General features: G+C 35.2%; 1 protein-coding gene across 3 annotated transcripts in view; it reads right to left on the reverse strand.

Moving 5' to 3' along the window:
* Positions 1-17,483, reverse strand: part of ASCC3 (activating signal cointegrator 1 complex subunit 3) — a 258,462-nt gene that overhangs the window by 223,052 nt on the left and 17,927 nt on the right. For all 3 annotated transcript variants that reach the window (XM_042886807.1, XM_042886816.1, XM_042886824.1), the window contains exon 4: positions 11,992-12,575. In XM_042886807.1, the coding sequence (XP_042742741.1) occupies positions 11,992-12,575 (584 nt within the window). The remainder of the gene's footprint in view (positions 1-11,991; positions 12,576-17,483) is intronic.

Below are 17,483 nucleotides of genomic sequence, written 5' to 3' on the forward strand. Positions count from 1 at the left end.
AAAACAGCACTAAAACTCTATTCCTCAGTTTTGGTTTCTTATGAAGGGAGACAGCATGGCCCTGTTTTTACAAAAAGACAGTTTCATGTCATCCTTGAGGTTTCAACAGTTCTTAGACATCAACACAGCTGTATACTTCAGACTGATTTCAAAGAGAAGGCTGAAACTGGAAAAGGAGAAAACTGTAACAAAAATAAATAGATTATTTTCTCTGTATCAGAGGTGAACAGATAAGCTTTATGGTCAAGAATAACGACACCTAAGCTTTGCAAAAATCTTAGTAAATTTAATAAAATTTTAAAGAAAAGGAGCTTGAAAAGGCAGAGTCAAACCAAGTTAGAAGCTTTGATAAGATAAAGATAAAACACCACAGGGGTGATCCATATATGCATGTACTTTCTCATAATGGGTACTGCTCTCTATGAACAGGGAATAAATTTTGTGATACGCTAATTTGTTAGGGCAAGAATGCCCTTTTACTGAACAAAAGAGAGAGCTACTTTGACGCTTAAAAGCAAATACATTTTGTGAGACAGGTTGATCTGAAAATAACTCAGATGCAGAAGTACATGTGCAGACAAAATTAAAAGATACTGCTGTAGGGTCATGGTACAGTGAGGAAAATACAGATTAAGTTACTTCAACAAAGTATAATATCCAAAACTTACATGTGATGCGTGATCTCACAACAGAACTAGTGCTTTTATTGATTTTTAATTAATAAATATTTTGTAGGAAAGACAGCTTGCATTTTGATTATTTTCTGCTTTGCAAAGAAATTCCTATACTAAACCTCTGTGTGATGGTTTTTAAGATGACAAACCTAACAAATTAACTTCAGTTAATGGAAGCAACACAGCAGTAAAAGAAATTGAGGTTGTTCTCAGTGAAAATTCAGGCAAAACTCTCACAGCCTTGTAGGACAAAAGAGGAGATGACAGCAGCAGTAGTAACAGAAAGTAGTAATCTAAGTTATTAAAAAATCATTCTATTATTTATTCCTGTTCTTTACTATGTTCCAAATGCAAAGGGACTTGAAAAAATTACTAGATATTATTTGATCCATATTTTCTAACAAAACTCTGAACTTGTATAGAAGGTAGGGATTCATGGCCATTTGTGAGCAGCCACAAAAGAATCCTAAGTAGATTTCCTAAATAAATAGCTTACTTTATAGTCACTGGTAGATTAGTAAAAATCACTATTAAGGCTGGTTGAAGAAGTCTTGAAGAGCAAAAGATGAACATCTCTGGAAGTCAACATAAGCAAGCTATCAATGCTTTTAGGTAACATTTTAACCACCACTTTAGACTTCAACATGGGGGGTGGGGAGGACATGAAATTAAAAGATAAATGGCTTAATAACAATTAAAAATAAGCATGAATAGAAGAAACTACATGACAGGTCAATTTCCATTACTAAGCAGTAGGAGGAGTCTTAGCTATGCCCTACATAAAAATGAATATTGAAAATTTATTGAAATAATCACTCCTGATTCTCAACGTTTGCTTAAAACCCGCACAGACAACTGAATTCCCATATCCAAATTGAGCAGAAAATTTATAGCATCTGGAAGCTGTCTGTGCAGTATTTAAAAAGCCAGTGCATTAACAAAACGATTTTCAAATATCAAATGGGTCATAACATTAACTGAGAATATAATGAAACTTTACGGTCTTGGATTTGAAGACCATCTCACACAGGCCACACAATTGCCCTAATAGTTCTGAGTTGATGACGATGCACATTAGTTAATAATGAAAATTGCTATTATTGCAAAAGCTATGAGAGCAACATAATTTGAAAGTTAACTAAAACTCTTGATGAGATCTCACCTCACTAGTAAGAACAACCAGTATTTACAAAACGTTTGTATTGTGCTGTCAGTTTACTGCTGTCCCCTTCATCCGAGTGCCTTTTCCTGTAAGCCGCAGTCCATTGATGCATTACACCCACACTAAATATGTTTATATTGCTGCTCCTTTTCATCAAGCCAGACTGGCAATTATTTTTTTCATTTCCTCAGTTCTATTTCGCATGCTATGTTCTACACTACTCACTCCTGAAAACACATTTCCAATTATTTTTTAGCACCTTCTATGTAACAACATTGAATTCATCTGATAAAAACTGTTCTCGTTACCAACAGGTGGTGCCCTATTATTGACACATTCTCTACCTCAGATCAGCAATGAAATACAGTTGTAATACTGAAAGTGACTGGTAGTGCTTACAATTAATTTCCTTACTATGAGATACAAACATACAGACCTAGATCTCTTCATATGTTCAGCTTATACAACATGGATGCCTTTATGTCTTCAGCATCTACAGTGTTGTTTAAAATGTTAATCTAACTGACATGTCAGGATATTTTATTTGGCTACTTTCAATGTCAGGAAATTCTGCCACTGAAAAAAGAAATTCTTCCTGCAAATCCATTCACTCAGCAAATTTCAGTGATTTTTTTTTTTAATGAACCTAAATTTAGCCTTAGCAAGAAAAGATTTTATAATGGCTGCTACGTTAAAAAAACCTCAGTTGTTTTTCTGCCATTTCTACAAGTAGTCTCCACAAACCTAATCTCAGTAAGCTTTGAACCTCAATAAACATTGCTAAATAATACAAGATAGTACTATGTGTACTATAAATTCATATACACACACGTGTTTGAAAGGTGTTTCAGAACATCTATTGTCTCCTAAGATAAGTAACTGAAGTAGTGAATATGGTAGCTCATAAAAAGCTGTATTCAGCTGCTCTATCTAGAATTAGCTTAGTCCAAGTTATTACAACATAGAAATCATTGCTGTAATCTAACTCACTTTTCTATTTCAAACAAAAAGAAATTTTTTGTTAAAAGTCTTATGCATTTATTACTACATCCACTGCATCATTTGTTCAAGACTATAGTTTAACCCAGTGAATTTTACTATGTTAATAGTTAAAAATCAGTTGAGAGTTAACCGGTGAGTCTGTACTCACATAACAAATTCCTTTGTGGGAAAGTCTCATAAAAACACAAAGGTAAGATTTCCCAAGGCACACAGAAACACACATTAGTGAAATCCAAATTTTGTATTGGTGTTATTTTGCTGACTTGGAATGTAATATAGAAGCTGTACATATACAAACATTTTAGAATTCACTTCGGAAGAAGGAATAAAAACTTAAGTACATACTAATACAAGTAATATAATCAAAATTGTGTCAAATGGAGAACAAACATCCAAGTTATTTTATTGATGCTAGGATTTTATGCTTGAGGCTTTGTGTTTGCTATCACACTACCTCAAATGATCGGCATTCATCACTTTAAAGCTTTGCTCAGTTTTCAAAATATATTCACTTTTCCTCTTTCCTGCACTTTGGACAATCAAGTCAGCCACTTTCCCACTCACTGTAGTTCCTGGTTAATTTGAACTTGGAGCATCAAAGCAATCACTAGTAGTTCAGAGCATCAAGCTTCTGACAAGTGGCTTTCCAGTGGCAGAACATTCATGTTTGATATTTGTAAGAGCCAAGCATTGTGAAGTCTGACAGTTTCACTCCAGCAAGCAGCAAAAAGCTGATGCTTCATAGTTTGCTTAAAGAATTGCTTTTTGAAGGCAAAAATACAAGGAAAGAAAATCACATGTATACATTCACAACTTGCATTTTTCTGATGGGGAAGCTAGGTTTGTAGCCAGGGGAATGTCCACACAGTGTGTGCAAATCAAACTCTGCTTGCACTCCAAGCCTATAAAAAGCATTAGCCAAATACTGAGTGCAAGCTTGTTGCTCAGCATTTTTCTCTAAAGCATCTCTCTTGGAGCCTGCATAGCATGCCAGAAGTGCGATCTCCAAACCAGCCCTTAAATGTCACACAAGTCCATAACAAATGAAATGAGATAGCATTCTTTACGGTCACTATTATAACGCGAACTGTGAAGAGGTCAGAGCTCTTAACATGAATTACATATTCATACTGCTCAGGGAGCAATACAGACCTGAGAATTATTTACCTGAACTCAGGCTCAGAAGTAACCATTGAATCTTTCTTAGATCAGCTGTTTACTTATTTTTCTTTACTGTTTTTTATTTTTAAACTAACAGCAAGAATGTATAGCTTTTACTTATAAAATATTAATGCTAAAATTCTTTCTGCACTTGAAAGCAAGTGTTTCAGAGTGGACAAGAAATCAGTAAATACTGAGAAGAGTGCCTGCAGTGTGTCCTACTGACAAAAAGCACACTAAATCACTAGTAGGAAATAAAGTCTGTACACTGGCTTAGTCTTATTCTCAAGTAATGTGATTTTGTGTGAAGCTACATATGCACTTCCATCACTTACATAGTAAGTATATGTAAGTGCTGGTTTGCATTTTAAACTCTACAACGTGCTTTCTTGGTGAACTGTATTTCATTGCAATTTCACAATGTTACATCTGTCTTAGCTTTCACACCAAAAGAAATTGAAATGTTCATATAAATAATGATAGGCTTTTAAAGGATATTAGAAATTTGGTCTTATAAATTAATACTGTATTAATTTTCTCATAAGAGAAAAATGACCATTACAAATTCCTGTTTATTTCAGGAAACAAAATGAGTAATTTCCCTGAATAACAAACATCCATTATTTATAAATACTTAGTTTAGGAGGCCAATTTAACACATCTGAAATCAAGGTCACTTGACAATGTAATTGCAAATCCTTGTAATACAAGGATTATTTATTTCCTGTACACTATAATTCATTAAATTACTCATAAGGTTAAAATATAAGTACTCCAAAGGTTCGCTCCATTTATTTAAGAAGCAATTCTACTAACAAGGAATCTGTTACAAAACCAGAAGTTTCTGAGCTTCAAAAAAAATGTATTAGGCTAAGAAAGAATTTACACTTCATTTTGAATCAGGAGTAACAAAAAGACTTAATACAAAATTAGGAATATACTTGAACTGGATGATCTTAGAGGTCTCTGAGAGCTCCATGTCCTTCCTGTAGTGGAGGTCCCAGGCCTGGACGCAGTACTCCAGATGGGGCCTCACGAGAGCCGAGCACAGGGGGACAATCACCTCCCTCTCCCTGCTGGCCACCCCTTTCTTAATGCAGCCCAGAACACAGTTGGCCTTCAAGGCTGCAAGTGCGCACTGCTGGCTCATGTGCAGCTTTTCATCCACCAGGACCTCCAAGTCTTTCTCCGCAGGACTGCTCTGAAGGAGATCTTCCCCCAGTTTGTGTAAATACCTGGGATTACCCCAGCTCAAATGCAGCACCCTGCACTTGGCCTTACTGAACCTCATTAGGTTTTCATGGGCCCACTTCTCCAGCCTGTCTAGGTCCCTCTCGATGGTTTCCCCTTCCTTCCAGTGTATCAACTGCACCGCTCAGCTTGAGAAAAGCCTGGCTCCAATTTCTTTACCCAACACCAAATGACACTGTTCTCATCCCCAGACTGACTATCCCCAGCTCTTTGAGCCCTCCTCGTGCACCAGATACTCCAGTGTTTCATCTCTCTGTCACTCTGCTGGACTCATTCCAGAATATATTCACACCAGACTCCACTCTAACCTTTCAGTTTTTACTTATTCATCTTACTGCTCAAAGCAGAGCAATAAAAAAAAAAACAAAACCAAACAACGATGTATTCTCCAAAATAAAGGGCAACAGCTAATGTAAGCCATTCCAAAAGCACCCTTTGTTATGGTCAGACTATAATGTGATATACAGTTACTTTTCAATTGTAACTTCAACTTTGGGAGGCAAGGAAGGAAGCTTTGATCAAATAAGATGAGATCACACCAGCTACAGGAAGCAACAGTAATTCAAGAACTACAGGACTTTTTGAAAAGTCATGATAGCTGAGGGTGAAATTTAGAGAGTTCCACAAAATGTCCTTTCCTTGCAACACTGTGAAGGAATACAGCAAAGACAGTAACAAAGATTATCCAGTGGACTTTAAAAAATTTGATCTACTTTCACAACAAATCACTTTATAGAGTAATGAAGTACACAATATGAATGTGCATATCAGAAATTCATTCGGTAGCCAATATTAAAAAGGAAAAAATGAACAAAACACCATAAACAGAGGTTTTTACACACACACACACACACAAAAAAAAAAAAAAAAGAAAAAAAAAACCACAAATGGTGGTAACTAAAGGGCTCCTAGGAGAAAAAAAAAACATGACCCATTGACTACTACGCTTTTTTTTTTTCCTGACCAGAATTAACAAAACTGAGCAGTCACAGTTCACCGTGAATGATGTGCCCTCAGATTTCCAAGCTACAGTGAAAGATTTGTCCACTGTACTTCAGCTTAAAACCTGAAGAAATTAAAAAAAAAAAAAAAAAATCACCACTGCAGGCTGAAATACAGAGTTTTTAAGACATAAAATTCCATTACGTAGTATCAAGAGTAGTTTGAGCAATTGGAGTAGCTTAAGTAATAAAATGACATTTCCCCCTGCGCTAATGCTGAGAAGCAAGAGTGGAAAAGGAAAGACACACATTTACATCCAAGTTTGCCTAATTTGAGGAAACTGTAGTTGTGAATATCTTCTTATTTCCTTTTTCTTTTTAACACAGTAATCATCACCTAACAATAGCTTTATATGGAAATTTCCTATTCATAAGGAACAGTGCAAGTTTCCAGGAAGTGATGATGCTATACTAGATTTGTTTGAGTAGATTGCAAAGACAGCTTAAAAGATTATTACAAGGATGGGTGAGGGGAAGCACCCTATCATCTCCTGCTATGTTTCTTTTAGTTATTGGCTCATATCCCCACATCAGAGAACAATTTAAGCATTTTTAGCTTTAAAAATCTCCGGGCCTGCTTACCATTCTGTTCTCCACAGGCCTGCTGACTTCACTAACCGCCTCTTACCATAACTCAAATTTCCCATTTAAAAAGGAAATTTTGAATCTTACTCCCTTCCAAGGACTTAACTTCCAAACTTTCATTAATTTTAATTGAAATTTAAAATTGCAGGTCATCTCTAGTTGAAGAAAAAAAAATTTGATTTTGCATTAAAGAATAAACTAGTTAAAAAGGAAGAAGTATGGATATAAAAGTGAGCACATCAAAGCTAGAAACCAGAAAGTTCCCTGTTCTTGTAGTCTGAGTACAGGATAATCTTTCAGAAATCTTCAAAAAACTGACAAAGGAAGTTATAATTCAGAAATACATATACAAGAGTAACAACACTGTGAATAAATAAATAAATATATATATAGACACACACACACGTACATATATGATTTGGAAAAAAAAAAGAAAGATTTTCAAAAAAATACCAGAGATGCACGTAAATGGAAAACTACATAAATGCAGCATGAGCTTATTAGAGATACATCAGTTGGTCTAACACTTCATTGATCTAGAAAGTAAATAAATAACAGTTGTCTCACATCCGGACTTCTTTTAAAATAATGCAGTGTTCCACATGGGTACTTGTTAAGTTCATGAAGCACTAATACAATAATGAGAAGTTGGCAAGGAACTGCCTGGAGGATAAATGAAAGGAAAGGCTGTGTTGAAAATATAAAGTTCTTTAATAGTCATTTTTTAACAATTTAATGGTTTAAAAAAAAGGAACAATTGCAGCACAGGGAAAGTTATCACAGGAACAGCCCTTAATAAAGCCAGATACCAGATAACAAGGGTTTGCTTTAACTACTTATGCAACAAGATTGCAGAGCACTCTGGAAGAAAGAAGCTGGGACAAAGTTTTCCACATCCTTTGATTCATAATCCTTCTCTTAAGTATTGTATCACTGACAGAAAAGTTCCCTTCCAGATCCTGAGAAATTTTATATAGCCTTTAATCTCCTTCACTCTTCTCTGCTCTATCAGAAAGGCTGCTGGCAGACACAGAGAAGCTTTCTACCAGATGGTTGATTGAACAAATTAGTTAAGTTCCCCTTGCTTTTGATCCCAAGAGCATTTACATGTTAGATCCACAAAGCATATTAGCAGACACTCATGATGAGATTAGAGTAGGGCAAAACAACATAGATAAACTCAAGCAGAAAAATAAAAATCAATATATTGCCACTGGTGACTAATGCAACTAAAAACATGTTAAAAGCAGAAATCTCAGAAACAGAGCTTTACGTACCAGAGAATGGGGAAAACTGTCTAAATCCTATTCCTACATCAACCATTCAGAGAAGCAGAAACACCAAAATGGAAGAAAGAAAAATTAACACACAACACTATTTTTAACAAAACAGTAAAATAATGTATTAGCTTCTGTTCTGAAAGAAGCATGAAGAAGACTGATTTTTAATATTAAAGTTACAATCACCTAGCTCTGATTATGACCGTATTAATGAATGGCTTTATATAGGGGCATATTTCTTCCCTATATAGGAAGAGATTCTGCCCAACTCTTGACTATTTTATTTTGAACATATCAAATCCATATTCCCTACCCTGTACACTTCTGATTTCAGGTCTACTTTGTTTTGAGGTGAATGTTTCTGACCCTTGGAGTAAGGCATCAGCACCTCCAAACTCCCCATAACCATCTTCGGTCTCTTACTGTAGTGTCATAAACACCTGAGGAACCAGGTGATGACAAGGAAGAAGCCAACTATCAGTTTTCAGAATGATGAACTCTGAATTACTCTTAGAAATTAAATAACAGGAAATGTTTGTTTCCCCACTGTGAGATTTTGCAATATGGTTGGATTATATTTAATTGGAAGTCCTGGAGCTACAGTTGAAAGACATGTTTTAATGCAAAAGTATCAGTGCTTCTGTGTAAGATTTACTGATCCCCTGCCAAAAAAATGCAGGCACATACTCGTCTTTTTAACAGAGAGGTAATGCACATTACTGGATACAACCAGCACACTCTCCACCCACCAACTCAACACCCACCAACATTACTGGGGATGGTAAGCTAGTATTACTGTCTACCCTGGGGTTTTTCCCCCAGCTGATAGCAAGATGCCTGCAATCACCCCTTAGTATCATGGACACATATTTATGTATGTATAATAGCAGCAGACAATAAAGTATCATGAATCAGGATAAGAAAGGTCATTCACAGAAAGCAAGGATACTTATTTACAGCTACAGAGCAGTTTCTCTCAAACGAGTTTCTTCTAACTAGTTGCAGAAGCTAGAGGAAGTTTACTTGCATTCATAAGCTAACATGAGTCCTTTCTCATGGGTTAGTTGCCTGTTCAGGTTGTGATACGTATTTTTCCATACATATAGGCATTACCATTTAATGCACAGAGCCAAAGATAGTCACAGCCATAAAGCAAACCAGAGAAGCCCAAACAGTGAACACCATGCAAATGAACTTTTTTTTTTTTTTTTTTTTTTTTTTTTTTTTTTTTTTTCTTCTTTACTGTTCTCCTTTTTCACATCATAGCCCAGTGTTGATCCAGTCACTTATAGAGCTTTTAAAATTTTGTCTGGAAAATAATATCTAATCTAATACAATCAGTGACATTAATGTTTCCTATTTGTGCAAATTCTTTCCTTACCTTGAGATAAATAAACTGGACAGATTTTTATATTTTTGCAATATAAACTAGATCTTCACATGACTTGGACTCCACTAAGGGATTTTTCTCTAGTAATTTCATCTTTATAGGATATTTCTCTCTGTTTTGTTATCATAAACGGATAATATATCTGTGAGTTTCTGTAAAAATAGAGACAGACATCTCCAGTCTACCATTCAGAAATAGTTTGTAGATAAATTATGACAAGAGTTCAAGGAAAAAGGGATGTAGCCTCTGAGAATATGAGAGCATAACCAAAGTGGTACTGAACAACTCAAACTTCTTCCCAGTTATTCTGGAGGAGTTAGGGACATGAATACTGAAATGCTCTCAGATGCCTCAAGCTTTCATTCCCAAGAGTAGAAACAGAGTATAAGAAATGCCCTGCATACTTTCTTTGATTAATAACTAAATAAATAAAATCATCGACAGTTATTGGGCTAAACTATATAGCTACTTGTGAGCTCTTCCTATTTTTAAATAATGTTCTTGTTATCACATCATTACCATTTCATACTCATCAACAGGATCTGACACACAAAGAGAATAGCACATTCTAGTATCTGTCATTTAGTTTCACAAGGCTGTGTCCCCAGTGAAAAGCAAAAGTTATTTCAAGTACAATAATCAATTTTCCTCTAACAGTTGCCAGTGATGCCAAATAAACAAACTGCTCCAAAGGAAGCGTGGAGTCTTCTTTAATAGGGAGTACAAAGAACAAGGTATTACTTGTACATCCCCAATCACTAGAACTGAAAGCTGTGCAGTGCCAGAGACAGAAGCTGATTTCAATTCCTTGTAGAGTTCATTACGTAGATAAAACAAATACAGGTGTATCTGTCCATACACTACAAAAACAGTATGTCACTCCTTGAAATAAACTAAAAATGCTCAGCTTCTTAATTCTTAAACTTCAAGATCAAATAAAATTTTCCTAGAGATTCAATTCCCCAATATCCTCACCACCAGTACGTTCCTCTTTAGCAACAAACAGGCTATATGTAACCTTTCTAAACAGAAAAACAGACAAGGAACCTGTTTTAAAATATGCAACTGTATGTTACCAATCTGAATTTGTATTTACAAGTAATTATATTTTCGCATGAGTGGTTCTTTCTTCTTCGTTTATAAGTAAAAATGTACTTTATAGAGCCTAGAGACTTGAGAATGTATTTAACACCTTGATTAATATAAGATTTTCAGTATGCATGATCAAATGTACCATCTCATATGACGGATCTATGACCTAGCTCTAGAAATGGATTATCTTCAGGTTTGAGAGCACCATCTGATTATAATGCTGCCACCAGCAACACTGCTGTAATAAAATAAATTCCCATGTGAAGGAAAAATCTGATGTCCGTAAGAAACTTTAAGTTCCTGCTTTTACAGACAGCACAATAGAAATGCCAACTACCCTTTAAAAAAGTGATCAGTTTTGAATCAGTCTGATGTCTCCTCACATGTACCATCCCCAAACCATGCAGTGAGCAATGAATTAATGAGGTGTTACAAGGCAAGGCAGCATGTTAACCATGTTTGTACTCACAACAAGGAAAAACAAAGTTTCAGAAAGGTACAGGTGAGATGGGAGAGCAGAATGGGGAGAAAATATATATCTTTATTACTAAATATTCTTAAAAATCCAACACAAGGTACAGATTTCAGACAATCAAGTGAGACTATTTTTTCCTTTCTGGAAAGGCAAAGAAAAGAAGCGAAGCCCTGCTAAATAAGCTTCAAAAAGCTACATATACAATAACAAAGAGCACCTTTTCTATTATTAAATCATAATTCCTGCAACATCACTAAGATAGAAAATTTGACAGAAGCAGTTGGAAGATAGCAGGAATTCTTTCCCAATCCTATTCAAAAATAGTGTTCTCCTTCCATACATTCATCTTTCCTGTACACATCTTCAAAGCCTGTTTGCTAGTCTTTAAACATCCTTCCCTTTCAACCACTATGCTTATACTTCAGCTGCAGCCTCCCAGAATCTGTGCTCTGTCCGTCAAGTTCTCCCTGCTCTTCTTGTGATAAATCCTCCCTACTTTCTTATCAAAGAAAATATTAGCACCACCTATGCAATCCACCACCACATCATCTACTTCCTTTCACTTCTAGCAACAAGAAGGCTCTGAAAACTTCCCAAAAAAGTTTTCTTTGGTGCAGATTTGCAAGTTCTCATGCTTTTATATGGTAGTTTAAAAGAGCAATTGCTTAGAAAGTACAGGAAAGGTCAGCAAAAAAATAGACTGTATTTTATGAGGAAAAAATGTGACTATTCAAAAAAACACATGCTGTTTTCACCATCTGTCTGGTGGATTGAGATTGCTGCCATTAAATTTTTCTAGAGACAAAGCAAGCATAGATAACACTTCAGTAATGTGCATATTGGCATAATCTAATATAAAATAATCTGGAATATGTGCAACATTCAAATAGATATGGTATAGATAATACTCTACTGTACCTCATTTTGAAGTTCATCACCGCTCTTGGGAGAAGCAAGCATCTCATACAAAGTACAGCAGAGATCTTCCGTAGTTGGTCCTCCAGGGGTACCACCCTGAGATTCATTCAGATATTTTCCAACTTCAGACCATAAAAAAGAATCATCTACTTTTTCCAAAGACTTGAGATCAGACTTCTCATCACAGCAGTTCTTTAGATGATCCAGCTGATTATTCAGAAATTTCTTATAATCTAAGCTTATAATTCTTTGAGCATCAGCCTCACCATTTACAGGCAGCTCCTCAGAGTGATCCAAATCATGCATGTCAAATGAAAACACTATATTTTTACCAAAGAACACTCTGTTATCACCATTTTGCTCCTCAGCCATCTGTATGAGGGCTGTAAGCTGTTCTTCAGTGAAGTGAGAAGCAATCCGACATGTGGCATTACAAGCTGCAGTAGCAGATGATGATGGAAATGGCCCAAACATCTGCTTGATAGCCTTTGTCTCATCATGACCAACACATTCTTTCCCGTGAAATGTCTTAAAGAGAAAAACAGCTCCGCTTTCAATTGCTTCTTGTCCATTTTCAGCTCCAACTGTTAACAAAAACAAATGTAATTTTATACACTTCAAACTAATTCTCATTCATTGCTTATAACATAACTGTACTCAATTTCTCGCAAGTCTCATCAACAAAGATGTGAAATGACGACCATAATAAGAAGTAGCAATTGTTGCAAGCTATTGAATTATAAAATGCATAAAATAGTAAAGCATCTGTCTTCATTACCCCTTCTACTTATTAGAAATTCATATTAGGAATTACCATTGCTTTCTTGTTTTTCCAAGAGAAAAAGCATGCCTGGGTCTTATATTCACACTAGTATATTTACTGGCTTTTTAACAGCAACAGAATTTTATGTTGAAACAATGTTTATTCACTGCCTAATCTGAATATTCAAGCCAGACTAAACATAAAGAACTCAGCTGGAAATTACTACATTCTTCTTCTGGTACTACGGAATGCATGTATATTACAAAAATTATCCAAAGAAGTTAAAGCAAATAAATGTGTGAATGTATACTTACTGGCTTACCTACAAAAAACTCTAAAATAATATAATTAGAGAAAAAAATGAATTTACCTCTTACATAAATATTCTCAGAAGCACACAAGGAAAATATAAGCAAACACTATATTATTAACCTGAGTGTCACTTAGAATGAAAAAGACAATGGATAAAATAGACAGAGAGGCAGCATGCTTTTCTTTTTTTTCCCCCCTCCTTTTCTATTTTTTAATTCTCTCTCTCCTTGAATATAAGAACAATATGCAAAAGTTTCTCCTATATTTTAAAAAAGTGTTTTAAGAAGCCAGGCAAACTGCTCCACCATTTTCAGAAAACTAGCATTTCTTACAAGATTTCATAATTTTTTAAAGCATCTGAAAAAGCTTATTGTCAAGGTTTACAAACTGCTACCTTCAGGATGTCTTTATTTGGTCAATTCAGGATTGTCTGGCATAACTCCAACAGAAAACAATACATTTCAAGTGAATAACTCCTCCACTGCTGCTAATTCAAAAGAGCTGCTAAAGTAAACTATTTATTTTTAAAAGATCAATATTAAATTTAAAAAACAAAGTTGCACTTCCTGCATAACTAATTAAGTTATTTTCTTATGAATACCCAAAACAGTCTTGTGCCTGACTCCACTCTGCTGTCCAGTTATGGTCCTATGCATTTAAGTAACCAGAAACCTAACACAACTTCACTACTTCTCTTAAATTTCATTAAAGTGAACTGTGAAAAGCTGAGAAGCTCATGAAGATATTTTGGGTTGTATTTACATAATAATTAGATATCTAGATTAACTACATAAAAGTAAATACATACACACTCAAGATGCGTGTAAATACTTCTCAGTGGAAATGAGGTGGTTTACTCTCCTTGTTTATGCTTAACCATAAAGGAATTAGGTTTTGATATATTTTTTTTAAAGCTTGAAAACTTACACCTAAAACCGGGTTGCACAAACTGCACTCACATTCCTAATGTACGAATGTGTACCATTATTTTACAAGTTTCCAGTATTAAAGCAGAGGTACACCATATTAAACAAAAATAACACTAGTACTGAAAGATTCTAGAAACAGTTCTTTTGGTTTTTAGTGCTAGCTCTCCTATCAGTGCCTCGTGTTTTGTGGAAACATCTCCTGAGAAAATAATTTCTCACCCCTCCAAATACATGTAGCCAGCAAACATGGCAACTCTTTTCTGTTTTCTCTTTTAAGCCATTGACATCATTTTGATTACTAATATTTTCCCTATCAAGTAAATTAATATTTCAGTATCCATTGCCTAGGATGAGAGCTCATTTCCTTCAAATTAAACAAAAATAGAATGCAGTCAATTCACTCTTCTGACTGTACATCTCCAATGATGATGGCTGGAATATTACTGTCCATTCATTTTGTGCCTCAGTCTCTGTATTTTTTTCTTCTGGTCACATTATGTCTCTGTTCAGAAGCAACAAGGCTGATGATTTTGTCCTAACTCATTCTAACTAAATATTCATGCATTTATTAGTTTTGCACTTTCCTTTCATCACAAAAAAAAAAAGAAAAAAAATTACCACTATGTTTTTCTATATGCTCTATTACACTCAACCCACCATTAAAGTTTGGAGAAAAATGATGTTCTCACATAAAATAATTTTGTTCCACCAAAATGGAAATTAAAAAAATAAAAATCACACAGCTAGTACATGTTTCTGTCATTAAGGCAGCAAATACAAATCTGCCAAAATATTTTCATGGATAGCATTGTCAACTAAGAATATCAGATACTGATTTTACTTATAAAACATTCTTTTCCACTATCTACCATATTTTGCCCTACTGCTATACCTCATATGGTTTTATGTTTTCTATTACAAACATGAAAGTCATATTTGTCAACCCTAACTACATTTTACTGTAGCATCTCTTACAGTTAAACTGTAACCAATGGATATTTAAAACAACCATGCAGATCTTCTCCTCCATTTGTCCCAGGTTGCTTGTTATGGATATAAGTATTCAGAATAAAAGAAAATGACAGTGACAAATGTCTCTCCAGCTCTAATTCACAGCTCTAATTCTGCTGGACAAGAGTGGTCCTTATTTAAACCTTAGTTTTCCTCTCCCAGATGATTCTCACATTTAAATAGAATGCGCATCTCACAAGCAGTGCTTCCTCAAAAATGCATACTGAGTTTTAGGTTACATTACTTACAAAAAATACCACAGCATCTAAAATGAGTACAAATATGGAAACTATATATTTCACTGGCTAAGAAATAAAAGCCACTACAGGATAGCCGTTTGAATCACATAAAAGAAAATGAATTAAAGGTTCACGAAAATAAAATATTTTACCTATAGTCATGAATTATAATTCCACAATAGACTTCAAGTCTTTTATTCATTTTTGTGATAACTTATAATAAAATCATATTCCTGTAGGAAAATGTCCTATTCTTATCTCTCAATCTGTAAGGATAGTGTTAAGACAGGTAGGTATGTAGCAAAACAATAGGAAAAGAGGTAATTGTTTTAAATTAAAAGAGGGTAGGTAAGGAGGAAATTCTTTGCTCAGAGGGCAATGAAGCACTAGAAAAGGTTGCTCAGAGAAACTGTGGATATCCTATCCCTGGAGGTGTTCAAGGTCAGACTAGATGGAGTCCTGGGCAACCTGATCTAGTGCCTGATCTACTGCTTGGCAACGCTAGCTGCAGCAGGAGTGTGAAACTAAATAATCTATCATGCCTTTTCCAACCCAAGCCATTCTGTGATTCCAGGAAAACTGGGATCCAACTGGGAAAAATTACAGGATTGTTTATTTGAAAGGTCGAATGGCAGTAAAAAACCATGTGATGAGAAAAGAGAATCATAATGTTTGGAAAGGCAGTTTGGACACCACAGGGGTAATTGTCAGACAACTTTGAAACTGATGACCACAAGCTAGAGTGGAACAATGAACCAACCTATTTTTCTGACTATAGCATGTGTTTCAAACCTGGTAGCATGGCTGTCTATATTTGTTCATGAGGGAACATGTGGGGCGGATGGGTCAAGTATCCCCCATAACGCCACCTCAGTACCTGTTCCCAGTTTGGTGATATTGGCGTCTTCCTAATATCCTAATCCTGATCGAGAAGATAGGAGTACCGTTTTATAAAATGACATCAGTAGTATGTTATTTAAATGAAGTGCTGAGAGAAATCTCATTAGCATCTCTAAATTCTTGAATGTGTTGGTAATACTTTCAAGTCCATATGTGAAAAACAGGATTTAAAAACAAAGCAAAAAGAAAAACAACTAAATTAATAGCTATATTAATGCTACAGTTGCAGGATTCTCCTTAACCATCACATCTGTGTATGAAACTTGTATTTTCTATTACAGCACAGCAATAAACATCTCTTAAAAATTAGTAAAAGAACATGAATTGTGTCAACAACCTCCAAAGAAGTTAAAAAGGTAGCATTTCCTTGATCAATTATCACTACAGCTACCCCTTTTCTATATTTTTTTGTGAATTAACAGCTGATAAAAAAGCAAGAAAAAAAACATCATTTAGAGCATGGAACAAATGCACACTGAAGTGACCCATGAGCCAATCTGATCTCATGTCAGATTCATTGATTTTTTTAAAATCTTTTTTATTTTTATTTTATTGTTTTAGAATAAACGTAGCTACTTCTCCAAACAAGTTTCATTCCATGAAAGGCATCATCATGATAGCCACAACACAGGCACTGAGAAGTCAAGGCATTGCAGAGCACAAGCGTTCTGCACAAACAGTAAACAGGGGACTAAACTGGGAGCTACCCTTGGGTTATACTTCAGTGGGACATTTGTCAGTAAGTCAATTCTTATCTACTAAGCCTAATTAGTAACACGCATCAGATTTTTTCCTACACCCTAAGAGGGCTCACACCACACCTTGCATTACTTTCCTCCAAACCTCATGTATCACCAATGCCAGCTCAAAGACATACACCAAACAATAGACATCTATACTGAGAAAGAGGTGGCCCTTCCTACAAGTATCTCTCTCAGGAAGACAGGTAGCCATACGCTTATCTTTTAGCATGGAGAGGTTAAATTCTCCTACCAGCACAAGCTCTACTGTTGTGTTAGAAAAAGAGTCAAATTAAAAACAAGTTTGTAAAAATAACAGATTGCCATGTTTACGATATGGGAGGAAAGAATTAGACAGCAGAAAGTTTAGAATATGTGCATCTTCAGATGAATTTAAAATGCTTGCCAGTGACTTGAGATACATTTGAAATTTTTCTTCTGATAATTCACTAAAGCAAAAAATTCACTCACTGCAACCAATTTTCAAGATACCAACTGTGTGGAATTAAAGCAGCTAACACCAAGACTCTTCTTTCTTCAGTATACTGCCATGACAAAAGCAGCTGTTGCTTTTGCTTACTTATGGTAGATTACAAAC

Source organism: Lagopus leucura, unplaced genomic scaffold (genome assembly GCF_019238085.1).
Source record: "Lagopus leucura isolate 7727_CA_CO unplaced genomic scaffold, USGS_WTPT01 Super-Scaffold_73, whole genome shotgun sequence".
Taxonomy (NCBI): Eukaryota; Metazoa; Chordata; class Aves; order Galliformes; family Phasianidae; genus Lagopus; species Lagopus leucura.